At 40.0% G+C, this 19,976-nt stretch overlaps 1 protein-coding gene across 1 annotated transcript in view; it reads left to right on the forward strand.

Annotated features, from left to right (window-relative positions):
- ATP2A3 (ATPase sarcoplasmic/endoplasmic reticulum Ca2+ transporting 3) overlaps positions 1-19,726 on the forward strand; it is a 254,440-nt gene extending 234,714 nt beyond the window's left edge. The window contains exons 21-22 of the mRNA XM_075852856.1: positions 2,553-2,628; positions 17,204-19,726. Coding sequence (XP_075708971.1) covers positions 2,553-2,628; positions 17,204-17,249 — 122 coding nt within the window. The 3' untranslated portion in view covers positions 17,250-19,726. The remainder of the gene's footprint in view (positions 1-2,552; positions 2,629-17,203) is intronic.
- Positions 19,727-19,976: the final 250 nt, after the last annotated feature.

A 19,976-nucleotide genomic window follows, 5' to 3' on the forward strand; every position in this document is an offset into this window, starting at 1 on the left:
CGACAATACCCCATATGTGGTAATAAACTGCTGTTTGGACCCACAGCAGGGCTCAGAAGGGAAGGAGCGCCATTTGGATTTATGATTTTGCTGGAATGGTTTTCGGTGCCATGTCGCATTTGCAATGCACTGGAGGGACCAAAACAGGGGAAACCCACGAAAAGTGACCACATTTTGGAAAAACCTTCAAGGAATTTTTCTAGGGGTATAGTGAGCATTTAGACCCCACGGGTCTTTTGCATAGTTTATTAGAATTAGGGCGCGAAAATTAATATCAAAATTTTTTCCACTAAAATGTTGCATTTTCTCATTTTCACAAGGGATAAAGGAGGAAAAAAACAACCATTTTTTATAAAGCAATTTCTCCCGAGTACGGAAATACCGCACATGTGGTCATACGTTTTTTTCATTAGAAATGAATTAACCCTTTCAGGACTGATCCATTTTTTGCTTTCATATTTGAGATTTTCACTCCCCGCTTTCCAAGAGCCATAACTTTTTTATTTTTCCATCAATAGAGTGGTGTGGGGCTTATTTCTTGCGGGAGGAGCTGCAGTTTTTATTGGTACCATTTTGGGGTACATGCGATTTATTTTTTTTTATCACTTTTTGTTCCATTTTTTTGCAATCCTGAGCAAAAAACAGGAATTCTGACACCGTTTTTAAGGTTTTCTTTTTGCGGCGCTCACCGTACGCTATAAATGACATTTTTACTTTATTCTGCGGGTTGGTACGATTACGGCGATACCATATGTATATAGGTTTGGTCCTTTTTTTTAGCGTTTGCACAATAAAATGACTTATTTATAAACAAAAAAAATTCTGTGTCACCATATTCTGAGAGCCATAATTTTTTTATTTTTAAGTAAAAAAAGCTGTGTAAGGGCTTGTTTTTTGCGGGACAGATAGAAGTTTTTATTGGTACTATTTTTGGGAACATGCGACTTTTTGATCACTTTTTATTCTTTATTTTGGGAGGGGTGGTGACCAAAAAAATTGTGATACTGTCGTCGTTTTTTATTGATTTTTTTGGGGGTGTTCATCGTGCGGGGAAAATAACATTATAGTTTTATAGTTGGGGTCGTTACGAACGCGGTGATACCAGATATGTGTACTTTTTTAACGTGTTCATTTTTTTTCTATAATAAAAGTTTTATTATAGGAAAAAAAGCAGTTCATGTTTATATCACTTCTAACTTTTATTTTTACACTTTTTTGAAAACATTTTTATTACTTTTTTTTACTTTTTTAACTTGTCCCACTAGGGGACACTTAGTCTTGCAGCTTTGATCGCTGCTAGAGTACATTACACTACACACGTAGTGTGATGTACTCTAACTGTCATTGTGACGTGACTGTCACACTGACAGGAAGCAGAGGAGGAACGGCCGGAGGCTGTTCCTCCGAGGCTTCCGTACATGGCAACCCGGAGGTCATTATCTGACCTCCGATTGCCGTGCCAAGCATCGGTAGCCCCCACGATCACTTCTTGGGGGCTGCCGATATGCTTCAAACCACTTAAATGCGGCGACGGCAATCCGTCGCCGCACTTAAGGGGTTAACTGCCGAAAGCAGCGGCGATGGTCCGCTGTCCGGCAAGACTGATGTCTCAGCTGTCTATGACAGCTGTCAGCGCGGGTCTGTCACTCTGTGTTTACACAGAGTGACAGTTTGAAATGCGGACGAAAATGCACGTCCTGGTGCGGGAACTAGCAGCCGACCAGGACGTGCATTTTCGTCCTTGGTCGTGAAAGGGTTAAGAATGTAGTGTGTAAGAAATAGAAATCAAAACTTATTTTCATTGCTACAACAGCATTGTAATATACACATTTAACAAAACATACTCCGCAAACTTTCCAATGTTCTTAATAATACTTGCTGCCGGTGTCCTCGTGTTCACAGCAGAGGAATATGTCACTGCGGCAGGCAGGATTTGGCCCCTGCCATGAACTACATGGGGGTGACCACATACTCTTGGCCATGGAGTGTAATATCTTATATCCTTTTTTAAATTTATTCATGAATCTGAAAACAATGTGTAGGCAATAAATTATTATGTTCCGTTGGTATTAAATGTACTTGAAAAATGGTAGATATAAGGCTATAAAATAGATGGCAGTTGCCAAATCTTCCAGCAGTTATTATGACCCACTGTAGCTACAGCGGTTTGCTTATTGGTAGAAAGGTTATGTCTACGTATCTTTGTGTGAACAAAGCCTAAAGCGATTTCTGTGTTCACAATGGATGACATAGATCTTTTTTCCAGAGCGGAGACTAAATCGTTCCTGTTTGTATAGGTTAATGCGACAAAGGCACATTTGTTAATCTGATGGAAGTAAAAAGAATTGATTGGTGTCTGAAAACTTGTAATGTTGTGGAAATAACTAGGTCAGTCTTAATGGGCATCACTAATGTTCGGGAATGTAATAGACAAATACAAGGTCATTGACTGTTATTTGATAAATAATAATAATGCTTATAGTTATATATTTTTGCATGATTTTTTTTCCTCTTACATCATTGACAGTAACTATATATTCTGCCCCTTTTAGGTTTACTGAAGACTGTAGAACAGTCCTGGAATGGAACTACTCAGATGAAGGTCTCTCGAAGTCCAGAACAATCTGGGTCAGTGTATTTAATTTTTTGGGGTTTTCTTTAAATATGTCTATTGATAGAAGTAAGACTTAAGCTGGCCATACATTAGATCGTTCAGCTGACAGCTATTCCTCCCGACTCCGCAGTAGCCAAGCATGCATGTGTATTCAATAAGGAGAAGGGAGAAAACTGCTCCAAGACTTTTCTGGTAGATGCTATCTACTAACGAACAAAAGGATCGGACATGTTGAAATTCATTCGCCATCAGGGGAGAGTCAGGACCCCACCATACACATTAGATGTATGTCGGCCGGTACTGCCGAAATCGTCAAGTTCAGTCGACTTACATCTAAAGTGTATGGCCATCTTTAGATTTACACTATATAGGTTACGGGTGTGAATGGGATCTACCTACCAAACGGACTGGTGTCGCATTTTGAAGGAAGTAGTAAAGACTGTTCCTCCTAGGCTTCTTATATGTGCACTAGCCTTTTTATATTCAAGACTTGCTTTCTCTGACATGCTTGCTTGTAGACCTGCAAGTTCAGAGCTCAGTGGGCATGAAGCATGCTCTCTTGCTTCCCCTTCCTTCTCTCAATGTTTTAGTCTGTCTCTCCTTTCCCCTTTCTTCTGTTACTTTGACATTGCTGTACAAGCTGGAATTTGTATAGAATCTGGAATTTACAGCTCTGTAGGCTACTCCAGGATATTTAGTATGCTTTGTATGAATAACACCAAACTGAACCACAAATGCCTCTTCAGTGCTTAGTAGGTTAGTGACAAGCAGGGGAGTAGTACTTGCCGAAAAGCTCGGATTATGGACAATGTGTATAGTAACCAGCTATAGCGGTGACATGTCGACATCACTCAGGTCACCAATCGTGTCAAGACGTCATCGCTGGCACCGGGTGAACATAAACATAGCATTGGATGATGCTTGCTCGCATGTAAACTATTTTCCCACCATAAAACATATATATATATATATATATATATATATATATGTATGTATGTATGTAGGTATACATTGAGAAAGGTCTTATTGCAGGACTGAAAAGTTGAAGTAAAAAAATGGACTGAAAAATGTTGAGTAAATTACACTTTTTTTTTTTTATTGCTTCAAGATCTCTCTTTGAAAATTATATATACAGGGTGGGCCATTTATATGGATACACCTAAATAAAATGGGAATGGTTGGTGATATTAACTTCCTGTTTGTGGCACATTAGTATATGGGAGGGGGGAAACTTTTCAAGCTGGGTGTTGACCATGGTGGCCATTTTGAAGTCGGCCATTTTGTATCCAACTTTGTTTTTTTTCAATGGGAAGAGGGTCATGTGACACATCAAACTTATCGAGAATTTCACAAGAAAAACAATGGTGTGCTTGGTTTTAACGTTACTTTATTCTTTCATGAGTTATTTACAAGTTTCTTACCACTTATAAAATGTGTTCAAAGTGCTGCCCATTGTGTTGGATTGTCAATGCAACCCTCTTCTCCCACTCTTCACACACTGATAGCAACACCGCAGAAGAATTGCTAGCACAGGCTTCCAGTATCCGTAGTTTCAGTTGCTGCGCATCTTGTATCTTCACAGCATAGACAATTGCCTTCAGATGACCCCAAAGATAAAAGTCTAAGGGGGTCAGATCGGGAGACCTAGGGGGCCATTCAACTGGCCCACGATGACCAATCCACTTTCCAGGAAACTGTTCATCTAGGAATGCTTGGACCTGACACCCATAATGTGGTGGTGCACCATCTTGCTGGAAAAACTCAGGGAACGTGCCAGCTTCAGTGCATAAAGAGGGAAACACATCATCATGTAGCAATTTCAGATATCCCGTGGCCTTGAGGTTTCCATTGATGAAGAATGGCCCCACTATCTTTGTACCCCATATACCACACCATACCATCAATTTTTGTGTTCCAACAGTCTTGGAGGGATCTATCCAATGTGGGTTAGTGTCAGACCAATAGCGGTGGTTTTGTTTGTTAACTTCACCATTCACATAAAAGTTTGCCTCATCACTGAACAAAGTGTTCTGTGTAAACTGAGGGTCGTGTTCCAATATTTGTTTTGCCCATTCTGCAAATTCAGTGCGCCGATCTGGGTCATCCTCGTTGCGATGCTGCAGCAGCTGGAGTTTGTAAGGGTGCCATTTGTGAGTAGCTAATATCCGCCGAAGGGATGTTCGACTGATGCCACTCTCCAGTGACATGCGGCGAGTGCTACGCTGTGGGCTCTTGCTGAATGAAGCTAGGACAGCCACTGATGTTTCTTCATTAGTGACAGTTTTCATGCGTCCACATTTGGGCAAATCCAACACTGAACCAGTTTCACGAAACTTGGCAAGCAGTTTGCATGTAGCTTGGGAGATGGGTGGTCTCGTACGGTGTCTTGCATTGAAATCTGCTGCAATGACCCGGGTACTGCGTTCACCAGACATCAACACAATTTCTATCCGCTCCTTACGTGTTAACCTCTGCAACATGTCAATGGCTGTAAACAAAGAGAAGCTTGTAAATAACTCATGAAAGAATAAAGTTACGTTAAAAACAAGCACACCATTGTTTTTCTTGTGAAATTCTCGATAAGTTTGATGTGTCACATGACCCTCTTCCCATTGAAAAAACTAAAGTTGGATACAAAATGGCCGACTTCAAAATGGCTGCCATGGTCAACACCCAGTTTGAAAAGTTTCCCCCCCTCCCATATACTAATGTGCCACAAACAGGAAGTTAATATCACCAACCATTCCCATTTTATTTAGGTGTATCCATATAAATGGTCCACCCTGTATATGTGTGTATATGTATGTATGTATATATATATATATATATATATATATATATATAATGTGTGTGTATGTATGTGTATATATATATATATATATAATTTATTTTTTATTTCTACCTTGTCATAATAGTGTACTTTAGTCTTTAGACCAATCCTACTTTTCTCCGTTTTCCATTGCCTCGTGTGGATGAAACATACATCAAGGATAGTTCTGGAGAGATATTTGTCCGGTCAAGCTATGTATAGGCCTTCTCTCGATATTCTGTTATCCTAAAATGGTAGTAGATACCAGTGCAGCCTTAAATAGACTAGCAGAATATATACACTCCTGAAGCTTTGCAGATTTGGCATCTTGCTTTTGCCACAGTGCACTGGCAGACCTGTAAGGTAAACAGTGAAGTGCAGAGAAAATTATCACTGTTACTTCTTCTCCCTCTGCTAGTAACGCTGTGCCTACAGGCTTTTATGCATGATTAGGATATTTTTCTTGGGTGATGGATCAATTTAACCTGTTGCCTTATACTGTATCTCTCCTCTTTTGCTTTACCGCTTGTCTTTGTGTGGCTTTTATTCCAGGACTTAACAGGTAATGACCGATCAATGTGACATTCGAAACATGTACACCATCATTGCATACATGTAGCTATGCTGTCCGACAACAGGGGAGATTAAAGTCTTTGTTGCCCAAAGCAACCTATCACAGTGCTGTTTTCTTTTTTTCAAGAGCACTATCCTAATTAAATGCTGTGATTGGTTGCTACGGGCAATGTTTATATGTATTTATACATTCTTTTTTATTACTGGTTTTGAATTCTATTTGTTCAGAATAACAAAGTATATTAGGTTGGGCTTAATCAGAAGCTAACCCTCTCATGACTGGGATGGGGGGGGGTTGGACCTTTGATGCCCAGAGCATAATTTCACCTTTCGGAATGCTGCATTCTAAAGGTTATTTTATTTATTTTTGCAACTCCTTAACCCATCATGATATAACTGTATGTCCTGATGGGTAAGGGGAAGTATGGAGAGCGGCCTCACAGACTGAGCCCGCCCTGTACGCTCTGGGTGTTAGTTGTATTTTACAACAGACAGCATGCTAGAACAGATAACAGTGATCCCGACTGTTTAACCACTTAGATGCCATTTTTGATAGGGGGGTCCTCTGTAATCCGATCTCCATTCCCCCTGCCTTGCCGGGTGACGATGGTTTGTCAGGGAAGTTGGGGGCCTAATGAAGATCAAGTCTGCCCTGTTTCTCCTCCTTTTAAAGGGAACCTGTCACTAGATTTTAGGGCTCTATATATTACTATTGGTAAATTACAGTTATTGGTAAATTACAGTTATGTCCAGAATTATTTGGACAGTGACACAAGTTTTGGCATTTTAGCGGTTTACCAAAACATATTGAATATAAAGTTATATAATCAATATGGGCTTAATGTGCAGACTCTCAGCTTTAATTTGAGGGTATTCACATCCTAATTTGAGGAAGGGTTTAGGAATTACAGCTCTTTAATATGTAGTTGCCTCTTTATCAAGGGACCAAAGGTAATTGGATAATTATCTCAAAAGCTATTTAATGGGCTATTACCTCGTTAATCCATCATCAATTAAGCACTGGTGAACTCCAAAAGACCTGGACGTCCATGGAAGACAACAGTGGTGAATGATTGCAGAATCCTTTCCATGTTGAAGAAAAACCCCTTCACAACATCTACCCAAGTGAAGAACACTCTCCTGGAAGTAGGTGTATCAGTATATAAGTCTACCATAAAGAGAAGACTTCATTAGTGCAAATACAGAGGGTTCACCACAAGGTGCAAACCATTATTCAGCCTCCAAAATAGAAAGGCCAGATTAGACTTTGCCAAACAACATCTAAAGAAGCCAGCCCAGTTCTGGAACAGCATTTTTTTGACAGATGAAACTAAGATCAACCTGTACCAGAATGATAGGAGGAAGAAAGTATGGAGAAGGCTTGGAACGGCTCATGAACCGAAGCACACCACATTCTCTGTAAAACATGGTGGAGGCAGTGTGATGGCATGGGCATGCATGGCTACCAAAGACACTGGGTCACTAGTGTTTATTGATTATGTGAATAAAGACAGAAGCAGCCGGATGAATTCTGAAGTGTTATACTTTCTGCTCAGATTCAACCAAATGCAGCAAGGTTGATTGGACGTCGCTTCACAGTACAGATGGACAATGACCCAAAACATACTGCGAAAGCAAACCAGGAGTTTTTTAAGGCAAAGAAGTGTAATATTCTGCAATGACCAAGTCCATCACTAGATCTCAACCCGATCGAGCATGCATTTCACTTGCTTAAAGAGGCTCTGTCACCAGATTTTGCAACCCCTATCTCCTATTGCAGCAGATCGGCGCTGCAATGTAGATAAGAGTAACGTTTTTTTTTGTTTTTTTTTTAAACGAGCATTTTTGGCCAAGTTATGACCATTTTTATATTTATGCAAATGAGGCTTTCTAAAGTACAACTGGGCGTGTTTAAAGTAAAATTACAAGTGGGCGTGTATTATGTGCGTACATCTGGGCGTTTTTACGTCTTTTACTAGCTGGGTGTTGTGAATGGGAGTGTATGATGCTGACGAATCAGCATCATCCACTTCTCTTCGTTAACACCCAGCTTCTGGCAGTGCACAGACACACAGCGTGTTCTCGAGAGATCAGGCTGTGACGTCGCTCACTTCCTGCCCCAGGTCCTGCATCGTGTTGGACGAGCGAGGACACATCGGCACCAGAGGCTACAGTTGATTCTGCAGCAGCATCAGCGTTTGCAGGTAAGTAGCTACATAGACTTACCTGCAAACGCCGATGCTGCTGCAGAATCAAATGTAGCCTCTGGTGCCGATGTGTCCTCGCTCGTCCGACACGATGCAGGACCTGGGGCAGGAAGTGAGTGATGTCACAGCGTGATCTCTCGAGAACACGCTGTGTGTCTGTGCACTGCCAGAAGCTGGGTGGTAACGAAGAGAAGTGGATGATGCTGATTCGTCAGCATCATACACTCCCATTCACAACACCCAGCTAGTAAAAGACGTAAAAACGCCCAGATGTACGCACATAATACACGCCCACTTGTACTTTTACTTTAAACACGCCCAGTTGTGTGACAATATCTACTGATAAAAACATGGACTAGAAAAGAGGACTCCAGTATACAATCACATTGTTACACAAAACAAGTGGCTATCAGTCAACATGTCCATACCATGTCCATATAAATAATATATTAAATACAAAAGTATGCTGGATATATCATGGAGGGAACACCGGGGGAGGTATCAAGCATATATATAATATACTGTGCTGGTTAGTACACCGTATCTTAGGCCACCAGACATCAGTAAAGAGTATAGTAAACATTTATGATCTAGGGCAAAAAATGCCTTTTAGGCCTCATGCACACGAAAGTGTTTTTGCGGTCCCATTCACTTCTATGGGCCCATGCACACGACCGAGGTTTACACGGTCCGTGCATTGCCCGGGAGCCTGGACCGCAAAAAAGATATAGGTCATGTCTTAATACGGCCGCGTTTTGCGGTCCAAGCTCATTGAAATTAATGTACACGGCCAGGTGCACGGCCCGTGATTTGCGGGCAGCACACGGAAGACACTCTGCAGCCATCCGAGCCACAAATCACAGGCTGTGCACACCACTACGGTGCAGATTTCATGGTGGTCAAAGTTGCCTTTACCTCACCCATGGTTGGAGGAAATTCGCCCTAATAAGTACCGTAGGAACAATATGCTTCCCAACGTGCGTTTCGCGTGGGTGGCTCCTTCAGGCCATTAGACTGTTAATTTACCTGGGGTGGGGAAGAATTGTTAAACATTACCTATATTTTAGCAAATGTTAGATTTAGCATCTTAGTAATTTTTCACAAGTATCTTTTTATTATCTTCAGTTTTTATTATGCCAGTTGCTACTTGAAAACCAGCAGATCCGTTTCTGTTGACTGACCTAATTATAGCTTGTGTCTCTATTTAGTACTTTATTGGGCCGACCTATTACTCTATTTTCAAGATTTCTTTGAGAAGGAATCCATGAGAATGGACGGTTATGTTAGAAGAAAATACGTTATTTTTTGTTTTAGTGTATTTTTTATACTCTTCTAACACCATTCTTCAGTAACCATTTTAACCGCTTAACGCTCCATGGCGTACATGTATATCAGGGATTGCCTTAACCAAAGGGTCCACAATTTAAATGTACGCTATGGTGATCGTGCGGGCACAGGAGCATTGCCCTTGTGATGGACAGCAAGAGCCCGGCTGTGATTGACAGCCGGGATCAGAGAAACCTATCGGAGGCATGTCCTAAAACATTGCAAGTCCTTGCATGACTGACCGGCAATAACACTTAGTATACTTAAAGGTGTATTCCCAGATTCAACAATTATCACCTATCTACAGAAAATGTGATAATTGTCTAATCGCTGAGGGCCCCACCTCTGGGACCCCCACCGATCGTGAGAAAGGGGCTCCTGAACCCAGTGTTCCTCCTCACTGCTCAAGTGCAGTGAGGAGGATATTGAATGGAGTACAGTGCTCAGCAGTTTCCGTCAGTCTCATAGACATTGAATAGAGTGGGCAGGCACATGCTTAACCGCCACTTCATTCCAACTCCTCCTTACGGCGAGGGGTGCCGTGAGCCGGAACAGTGGGTTCGGGACACCCGTTCTTGCAATCTGTAGGAATCCCAGTGGTGGTGCCCCCAGCGATGATAGGTGATAAGTGTGGTTTCTGGGAATACCCATTTAGATATACGAAGTATTACACTGACAGGCAATCTTTTAGGTCATGCGGTCTTTCATGCTGTTATAGTTCAGATACATCCGACATCCGCTGAGTATGAATTAGGCCCATGATCACGCTCCATACACCCTGTTCGCAGCCATGACGTACAGTTACAGCATAGGTTGTTAAGAGGTTAAAAAACAAACAACCTTTTTGTGCTTTATTATTTAAAAATAAAAAACAAAACAAATGTATCTAGTAACACCACAATCGTATCAACGTTCCATGCACATGGCAATAGAAAGAAAAACGATTGTAGATTTGCTTTTTTTTTCCCCCAAATCCGCTCCTTAAAAAGAAAAATATAAATTCAATAAGTGATATGTACTCAAAAAAAAATAATTGCTACAATTCGTCCTTTTGAAAAGCAAGCTAGGTCAAAGGAAAAATAAAAAAAAGTTTGCTTTTAGAATTCGGCAATGAAAAAAACTAAAAAATAGCTTGATCCTGAAAGCCTAAAATAGTCAATGTACATCTTTTGAAAGTGTTTTTTATTTATTTTTATTGTCTATCAGTGTGTCTTGTACAACTTTCTAATTTACTTTTATTTTAAAAATTATTTTTACTTTTTGAGATATAGCTGCTTTGTATTCTGTATACAGAACAGCTGTATCTAGCACTGAAACCTGGAGCCGTCAGGTCAGTGGCACTGACGGGCTCAGTGTGAGTGGGTTCGGCGCGTCAGCGGGTTGACACGCAGGATTGAGCGGTTACCAATCCCATCTAAGTTCTTAACTTAGGATCCACCTGTAATCGATCACATCTATGTGTCAGAGATATGCAGGACCCGCTGTCACTGAAACAGTCAGTCCCGCGGTCCTGACGGATTCAGGTTTTGGCACATGATACAGCTGTTCTGTATACAGAATACAAACCAGCTGTATCTCAAAAACTAAAAATAATTTTTAATAAAAGTATTTAACAAAACACACTGATAGACTGTTTTATAAAACATAAAAACATTTCAAATGCGTACATAGTCTTTAACCCCTTCCCGACATACGCCATATATATACGGTTCTGTCCGGCAGGGTTTCCCGGAAAGAGCAGTACCATTATGTTGCGTGATGGTGCAGGCTCAGGAGCTGAGCCCGCATCATCACCGCCAGGAGCCAGCTGTATCTTATAGCTGACACCCTGATATAAAAACCAGAACCGGAGCTAGTTGATCCAGCCGATTAACCCCTCAGATGTTGCGTTCAATAGAGATCGCAGCATCTGAGGGGTTTTTAGCCACTGGCACCCCAGCAATGTGATCGCTGGATTGCCAGTGGCTGCAATGGCAACCAAAGGCCTAATACTGGCCTCCCGGTCTGCCAGCAATGGAAGCCTCCTATGCCCCGTTCAAAGGCGGGGCCTAAAAGGCTTTCGGGAACCATCGGCAAGATGGAGCCGGCTCAGCTTCCGGCTCAGAAGCTGAGCTGGCCTCATCAGCAGTGGTTGTCCTCTGTATATTACAGTGGACACCCTGCTGTAAAGGCAGGAACCGGAGCTAGCTCCAATTTCTGCAATTAACCCTCTAGATGCAGCGATCGCTGCATCTTAGTGGTTTGTAGCAAATCGGCAGCCCCGCTATGAGATGCTGCTACTATGGCAACAGAAGGCTTAACAATGGCCTCCTGTCTGCCATTACGGTAGCTGATTGGGCCCCGCCCGGAGGCGGAGCCTGATAGGCTCGCTGTCCGTGAACCACAGACAGTACTAATACATTGCATTACATAGGTAGTGCAATGTATTAAAACATCTATCAAACAGTTGGACCTTCAAGTCCCCTAGTGGGACTAAAAAAAAAAGTGTGAAACAAAGTGTAAAAAAAGTTCAAATAAAAGTTGTAAAAAATAAAATACATTTCAAGTAATAAAATATAACACAATAGACCCCTTTTCCCTTATCAAGTCATTTATTATTGAAAAATAATAATAAACCATACATATTTGGTATCACCGCGACCTAAACTGCTCAGAATTGCTGTTTTTTGGTCACTTTGTCTTCCAAAAATTTAAATAAAAAGTGATCAAAAAGTCGCATGTATCCAAAAATGCTACCCCTAAAAACTATAGCTAGTCTTACAAAAAACCAAGCCCTCATACAGCTTTGTCGACAAAAAAATGAAAAAGTTATGTTTCTTACAACATGGCGACAGAAAAAATAATTTTATTGTGCAAAAAGTTGTGAAACATAAAAAAGTGCTATAAATTTCGTATCTCTGGAATCTTACTGACCCGCAGAATAAAGTCAACATGTAATTTAGGACACGTGGTGAACGCTATATAAAAAAAAACAAATCAGAATTGCTGTTTTTTGCTTACCTGGCCTCCCAAGAAAAGGATAAAGAGTGATCAAAAAGTCACATGTTTTAAGGTGTGGAGGCCTTCCCTCCACTATGTTTTGTAATTTTGTGTTCTGAAACTCCATAAAATTTTGAATAAGAAAAAAAAAAAGTCACGTACCCCAAAATGATACCAATAATAACTATAGATCGTCCCACAAAACAACAGTCCTCATACCACTACGTCTATGAAAAAATATAATAAGTTAAGGCTCCAAAAAGTCAGGAAAGAAAAATATGCAATTGTGCAGGCCTGAGGGGAACGTTCCTTCTGTTTCAAGTAGCGAATTATCAAGGCCCCTAAAATTAGAGAACCAGGAAGGGGAGGGCCCAAACATATCTGCTGGAAGTGAGGGCGCCCGTATTATACCAGGACAACATTTTCCCAGCAAAATTCCCCAAACTTCAAAGGTGCCGAGTGTGGACCGAAAGGGGAATAAGTAAAGACCATTTATTAGTGTGACACCGGCCTGTGCAGAAAGGATTGTGTCACAGCGTAACAAATATCTATTAATTATTTTATTGTTTTGTTTTTTTACCCAACTATACCACCTGACTATGCCCCTTATATACTCCGCCCGCCTTACATGTACCCCCTCATTATAAACGGAAACACCAGTAAGACTCAAAACAAAACTACTACAAGCAAAATCCACACTCCAAAAGCCAAATGGCGCTCCGTCCCTTCTGAAACCTTCAGCGTGATCAAACAGCAGTTTACATCCACATATGTGGCATCGCCAAACAAGGGAGGACCCTTTTAACAATTTTTGGGGTGTGTGTTTCCAGTGGCACAAGCTGGACACAACATATTTGCCACTGAAATTACATATTTGGGAAAAACTGCTATTTTTACTTTGCACCATCAGGAGCGCAATCATTTATGGAAAAGACCTGTGGGTGAAAATGCTCACCACACTCCTTAATAAATGCCTTGAGGGGTGTAGTTTCCAAAATGGGGTCACTTCTCAGGGGTTTCTTTTATTATTTCACATCCAAGCCTCTGCAATTGTGAACCAATACTTTGTAAGTCGCCAAATTAGGCCTCAATTTCGCATGGTACTCTTTCACTCCTGAGCCTTTCGATCGTCCAGGTAAAAGATTAGGGCCACATGTAGGGTGTTTCTAAAACCCGGAAACACAGCATAATAATTAGAAAGCTGTCTTTTCATGGTGGCACAAGCTAAGCACCACATATTGGCATGTCAATGGAAAATTTCCCATTTTCACTCTGCAACATCGAGTGCACACAAATTTCTGGAAAACACCTGCAGGGTTAACATGCTCACTACACCCCTAGGTGAATACCTTGAGGAGTGTAGTTTCCAAAATGGGTTCACTTCTGGGGGTTTTCCACGGTTTGGTCCCACAGGGGCTTTGCAAATGCGACATAGCGCCCAGAAACCAATCCAGCAAAATCTGCACTTCAAATGCCAAATGGCGCTCCTTCCCTTCAGAGCCGTATTGGGTGGTCAAACAGCGGTTTATGACCACATATGGGGTAGTGCCGTGCTCGTGAAAAATTGCTTTACAAATACTGGGGTGTTTTTCTCTTTTGATTTGTTGAGAAAATGAAAAAATTTGAGCTAAAAGGTACATCTTATTGGAATTTTTTTTTTTCACTGCCCAATTCTAATAAAATCTATGAAACACCTGTGGGGTCAAAATGCTCACTACACCCCTAGATAAATTCCTCAGTGTGTAGTTTCCCAAATGGAGTGACTTTTAGGGAGTTTCCACTGTTTTGGTCCCACAGGGGCTTTGCAAACGCCACATGGTGCCAAGAAACCAATCCAGCAAAAGCCAAATAGCGCGCCTTCCTTTCTAAGCCCTGCCGTGTGCCCAAACAGCAGTTTATGACCACATATGGGGTATTTGCATACTCTGGAGAAGTTGCTTTACAAATGTTGGGGAGCTTTATTTTTGTGTCCAAATTATAATAAAATCTATGAAACACATGTGGGTTCAAAATGCTCACTACACTCCTAGATTAATTCCTTGTGGGGTGTAGTTCCCAAAATTGGGTCTATTTTGGGGAGTTTCCTTTGTTTTGGCATCACCAGACTTCTTCAAACCTGACATGGTGCCTAAAATATAATCTAAAAAAAAGAAGGCCCCAAAATGCACTGGGTGCTCTTTTGGGTCCATTAGCACACTAGGACCACGTGTGGGATAAATATTGGGTTGCATTTTTCTTGTAAAACCTTCTGTGTTACAAAAAATATTAATTAAACCTGAATTTCTTAAAAAAAAAAAAAAAAAATGAAATTTGACCTCTACTTTGCTTTAATTCTTGTGAAACGCCTAAAGGGTTAAGAAACTTTCTAAATGCTGTTTTAAATACTTTGAGGGGTGCAGTTTTTAAAATTTGGTGATTTATGGGGGATTTCTAATATATAGGGCCCTTAAAACCACTTCAGACCTGAACTGGTGCATGAAAAAATAGGTTTTTGTAATTTTCTTGAAAATGTGAGAAATTGCTGCTTAAGTTCTAAGCTTTGTAACGTCCTAGAAAAATAAAAGCGCGTTCAAAAAATGGATGGAAACATATAGTAGGGAAATGTTAACTAGTAACTATTTTGTCCTGTTACTATCAATTTTACAAGCGCATACATTTAAATTTAGAAAAATGATGATTTTTGCATATTTTCTCAATTTTGGTTTCTCAAATAAATATTGAATTTATCGACTTAATTTTTTTAACATAAAGTCCAATATGTCACAAGAAAACAGGTAAAAGCATTCCAAAGTTGTTACCACATAAAGTGACACATGTCAGATTTGAAAAATAAGGCTCTGTCAGGAAGGACAAAAGTGGCCACAGTGGAAAGGGGTTTCCCACGAGAGACATTTATGATACATCCACAGGATATAATCCAAAAAATGCAATATTTGAAGCGGCACAAATCCCGTTATCTGGAGCGGTGTCACGCTGTAAGATCAGACAAACCCAGTCTGACGTAATGCAATCTTCAGAAAAAGCTTGGGAGACGTGTGCTGCTGTTCACCACGCTTTTTCTGAACATCCACAGGATATGTCATAAATGTCAGATGCGGGTCCCACCTTTTGGGACCCACACCTATCTCCAGAACGGGGCCCCCTAAACTGAGACTTACGTAAACAGTGTAGCTCTGCGAGTTACGCTGTTTATGTAACTGACGACCATATAACGCTTTTCATGGTCGGAAAACACCTTATTCAGCCGCAACACACAGCGGCTGAACGGGGTTTAGGGGGCCCCCTTCTGGAGATAAGTGTGGGTCCCAGAGCTGGGACCCGCATCTATCTGACATTTATGACATATCCTGTGGATGTGTCATAAATGTCTCTCGTGGGAAAACCCCTTTAAGGGGGTAAAATAATGATAAAACTAGTTAACCAGGGCAGGAATGATACATGGACCTAATCTATTAATTGACTTTGGTATTTAGGATAAAGTGGTGCTGTCTTTCTTAAAACATTGTTTTTATATTAAAGTAGTAAAAATCTTTTAATTGCATATCAAAAAGTGCTTTTGCTACAGCACTTGAGCTTGGAATCTCACAGGAGCACTGAATTCTTACCATACTGTATGTCAATACAGTGAATCTGGGGTTGTATCTACAGTCTCACCCTGCTGTTAGAGACTTTATGGCATATGGTTGCTTACATCTAGCATATACAGTGAAGGAAATAAGTATTTGATCCCTTGCTGATTTTGTAAGTTTGCCCACTGTCAAAGACATGAACAGTCTAGAATTTTTAGGCTAGGTTAATTTTACCAGTGAGAGATAGATTTTATTAAATTTTATAAAAAAAAAAACAAAACAGAAAATCACAGTCAAAATTATATATATTTATTTGCATTGTGCACAGAGAAATAAGTATTTGATCCCCTACCAACCATTAAGAGTTCAGCCAATGACCCGAAACATACAGCCAAGGCAACAAAGGAGTGGCTCAAAAAGAAGCACATTAAGGTCATGGAGTGGCCTAGCCAGTCTCTAGACCTTAATCCCATCGAAAACTTATGGAGGGAGCTGAAGATCTGAGTTGCCAAGCGACAGCCTCGAAACCTTAATGATTTACAGATGATCTGCAAAGAGGAGTGGGCCAAAATTCCATCTAACGTGTGCAAACCTCATCATCAACTACAAAAAAACGTCTGACTGCTGTGCTTGCCGACAAGGGTTTTGCCACCAAGTATTAAGTCTTGTTTGCCAAAGGGATCAAATACTTATTTCTCTGTGCACAATGCAAATAAATATATATAATTTTGACAATGTGATTTTCTGTTTTTTTTTTTATATATAATCTATCTCTCACTGGTAAAATTAACCTAGCCTAAAAATTCTAGACTGTTCATGTCTTTGATAGTGGGCAAACTTACAAAATCAGCAAGGGATCAAATACTTATTTCCTTCACTGTATATACTATGGACATACACAAACGGATGTAACAGAGCCTTAGTTCTGCTCCGTTACTGAAAAGGAAAACTATGAATGATGAAACTATATTCGAGAATTATACTAAAAGTAATTTCCTAATAATTGGTAAAATTGTATCTAAGACTGAGCTAGGCGTTTTCAAAACTGGTGATTATTTTTTTTTAGATTAATTACTAAGAAGTGTTTCTCAAGATTAACATATTTTTTTTCTTTTTGCTCTTGTAGGATGAAACGATATCCACAACACTCCGACAACAATATTTCTAAGTAACGTTTTCCATCACCACAATCCAAAGTGAAGAATCCCATGTGTTTGCACGTCTTCAACGGCGACAGGTCTTTCATATTTCCACCTATCACAACAATGTGGGTGAAATACATAAACGCATAAACAAGAAAAAAAAGAGGAAAAAAAAAAAAGATAAATATTTGTTTGTAGCTTTTTTTCTGTACATAACGGTGCAATAACTGGACATCTTAATTGTGGCTTGGGGATAAAAATAAATCATTTTGGTCGTGCAGGATTCTGGAAAATCAGGATTTGCTAGTTGTTCTCTTATGTAATGTGAAGAGGTCCTTCGTCCCTGTTGGTGCTGACATACACGTGAAATGATGTAACTTTGGGAAGGCTACTACGTGCATTAACAGCAACAGCCTGTCATCATGCGGAAAGGAGACGCTTCCTGGTTACAATTATTTGTAGTCGGCTTGTGTAAAGGCAGGTCAAAGACTACGTTCATGCTATTGCCAAAAAATATATGCGGTCATCAGCTTATCCACCTCTGATCTACAGATTGTCCAATGTCCTTCAGCTATGACACTGAGAAGCTGTGACATTCACTGTGTGAAGTTTTAAGCAGTCTCACATCTTCTTTACTGTGTATGTATCTGTCAAGAGAGCTCTGGTGTGTCCTTCATCCATTTCAACGTATCCGCACAAATGCTGTGTTCTGAGGTTTGTCTAGCACTATAAGTTGTTTGTAAGGGGTGGAAAGTAAGTAGAAATGGTTTATGGGGTCATTGGCTGCTTTGTTTTAGTAGTTTACTGTTATTACTGCAGATAGAAACATTGTTTTATAGCTCCTATATTCATTTTCATGGCAGATATTTCATCCAAGGCTGCATTGCACACTAATTACATATTCGTTAGTGGACTTTCTTAATAATGTCTCAAAGATAATTGCGAAGAAATAAATAAATAAATAGAGATTAGGGATCCTATAGTAAACGGGGTCATTGTCATCACTACAACCTCAGACATTAGATCCATCCATCTACACAAAGGGTAGAATTTAGTCTGTCACAAGGATTGCATCTTGATCCTTGTTGAAATTCTAATAAGTTCCCTATCAATAAAAACATTGTTCCCCTTAGCAGCCAATCAGAATAAAGCAGTTACTTTTCTAAAACAAACCCAATGTAAAGCATTACCTTATTGGCTGCTTTTCTTTTTAACTAGATTTGATCAGTTTCTCCCAATGTGTTCTCATTAATTAAAAATTAAATTTTAACCCCGAACCATCCAAATCATTACATGGTTGTCAATGTTATTATGTGATCTGTCTGATATAAGAAGAATAATAAGTGTACCAGGTGTCCGGTCCTTTAGTACCCTGAAAGCCTACTCTTTTCTGGCAAGTATTAGCATTTACTTTTCATATCTTGCTTCTTTCCGGGTTCCTGCTTACTTCTAGGAATGTGCTATTCAATAGTGAGGTAGTTGATATATGCAGCACTCTTCATGGTTGCGAATCATAGCAAATTTATCTTCAGAAATACTGTATAGGGTCCACTTTCAAAACATGTAGTTTCTCCCTTCATAAAGGTTGCGTATAAATAATGCATTGCCATTTTAAAAGCTGAACCAACGCTACTATCAATCGCTTTAAGGTCCTAATACATGGCCCGTCCTGGGCCGTGTAAACGAGTGCCGATCAACGAGACAGCTAGTTGATCGGCGCTCGTCTGCTCCTGTCACAAGGAGCTATGTATGGGGACGAACTGTCGTTACTCCGATCGCTCGTCCCCATACATTATTATCATGTCGGCAGCGCGTCTCCCTGTTTACACAGGGAGATGTTCTGCCGACAACGATAATATTTGTCTTTTTTAAAACGATACGATCAGAAGATGAAAATGTCAACGAGCGTTCGCCCAATAATTGGCCCGTGTAAAAGGGCCTTAAATCTATGTATGTACTTTGCAGTGCAGTACATATTAGCCTATCTGGTGACAAGTGACAATGAAAGAGACATTTGTGGCATGGCTTCTTAGTGGGAACATGTTAGAACACGCAAAAGGAGCAGAAGTAAAGTATCTGTTGTTTGGGGTTAATACTTTGTAAGAAATATTGCTTAGAATGCTTTCACATCTTTCTTAGTTCAAATTTTTGCCTTAAAATGTATAAAAGGGACTGATTCCACACTATAAATTATCTACTGTAGTGGTAAAATGCTGCCCACTGTTTTCTCATACTCTCAGATATACTGTATCTCATGCCACCAGGATGCATAGGAATGTGTACACTTGCTATACTACTGAGTAGATTCATTGTACAGAAAAAATGCAAGAGATCTTACTGTAATTAATTAATATATTCTATATTTAAGGAGCTTCTATTTTACAGAACATCTTGGAAAAGGTTTGACCAAATATTATTCAGTTTTTCTTTTTTGTTGAAATGTATTCCTGTTTAGAGTGGGTTCTGATTTTTAACAATATTTGTATATGAGTGGAATTTTTAAAGAATAAAAGACTATTATATTACAATTTGTCTGGGTTGAATTATTGAACTGACTTATACACCGCATTCCAAATTATTATGCAAATGTTATTTTTCGCTGATTTTCCTAAATAGTTGATGCAAATGACAGTCAGTATAATCTTCAAGCCATCAACCGTTGGAGTATAATGCAAATTTTATTGAACAAATCTCCTAATGATAACAGATTTTTTTTTAGAAGTAAAAAACTCAAAATGCACGGTTTCAAATTATTAT

Source organism: Rhinoderma darwinii, chromosome 2 (assembly GCF_050947455.1).
Source record: "Rhinoderma darwinii isolate aRhiDar2 chromosome 2, aRhiDar2.hap1, whole genome shotgun sequence".
Taxonomy (NCBI): domain Eukaryota; kingdom Metazoa; phylum Chordata; class Amphibia; order Anura; family Rhinodermatidae; genus Rhinoderma; species Rhinoderma darwinii.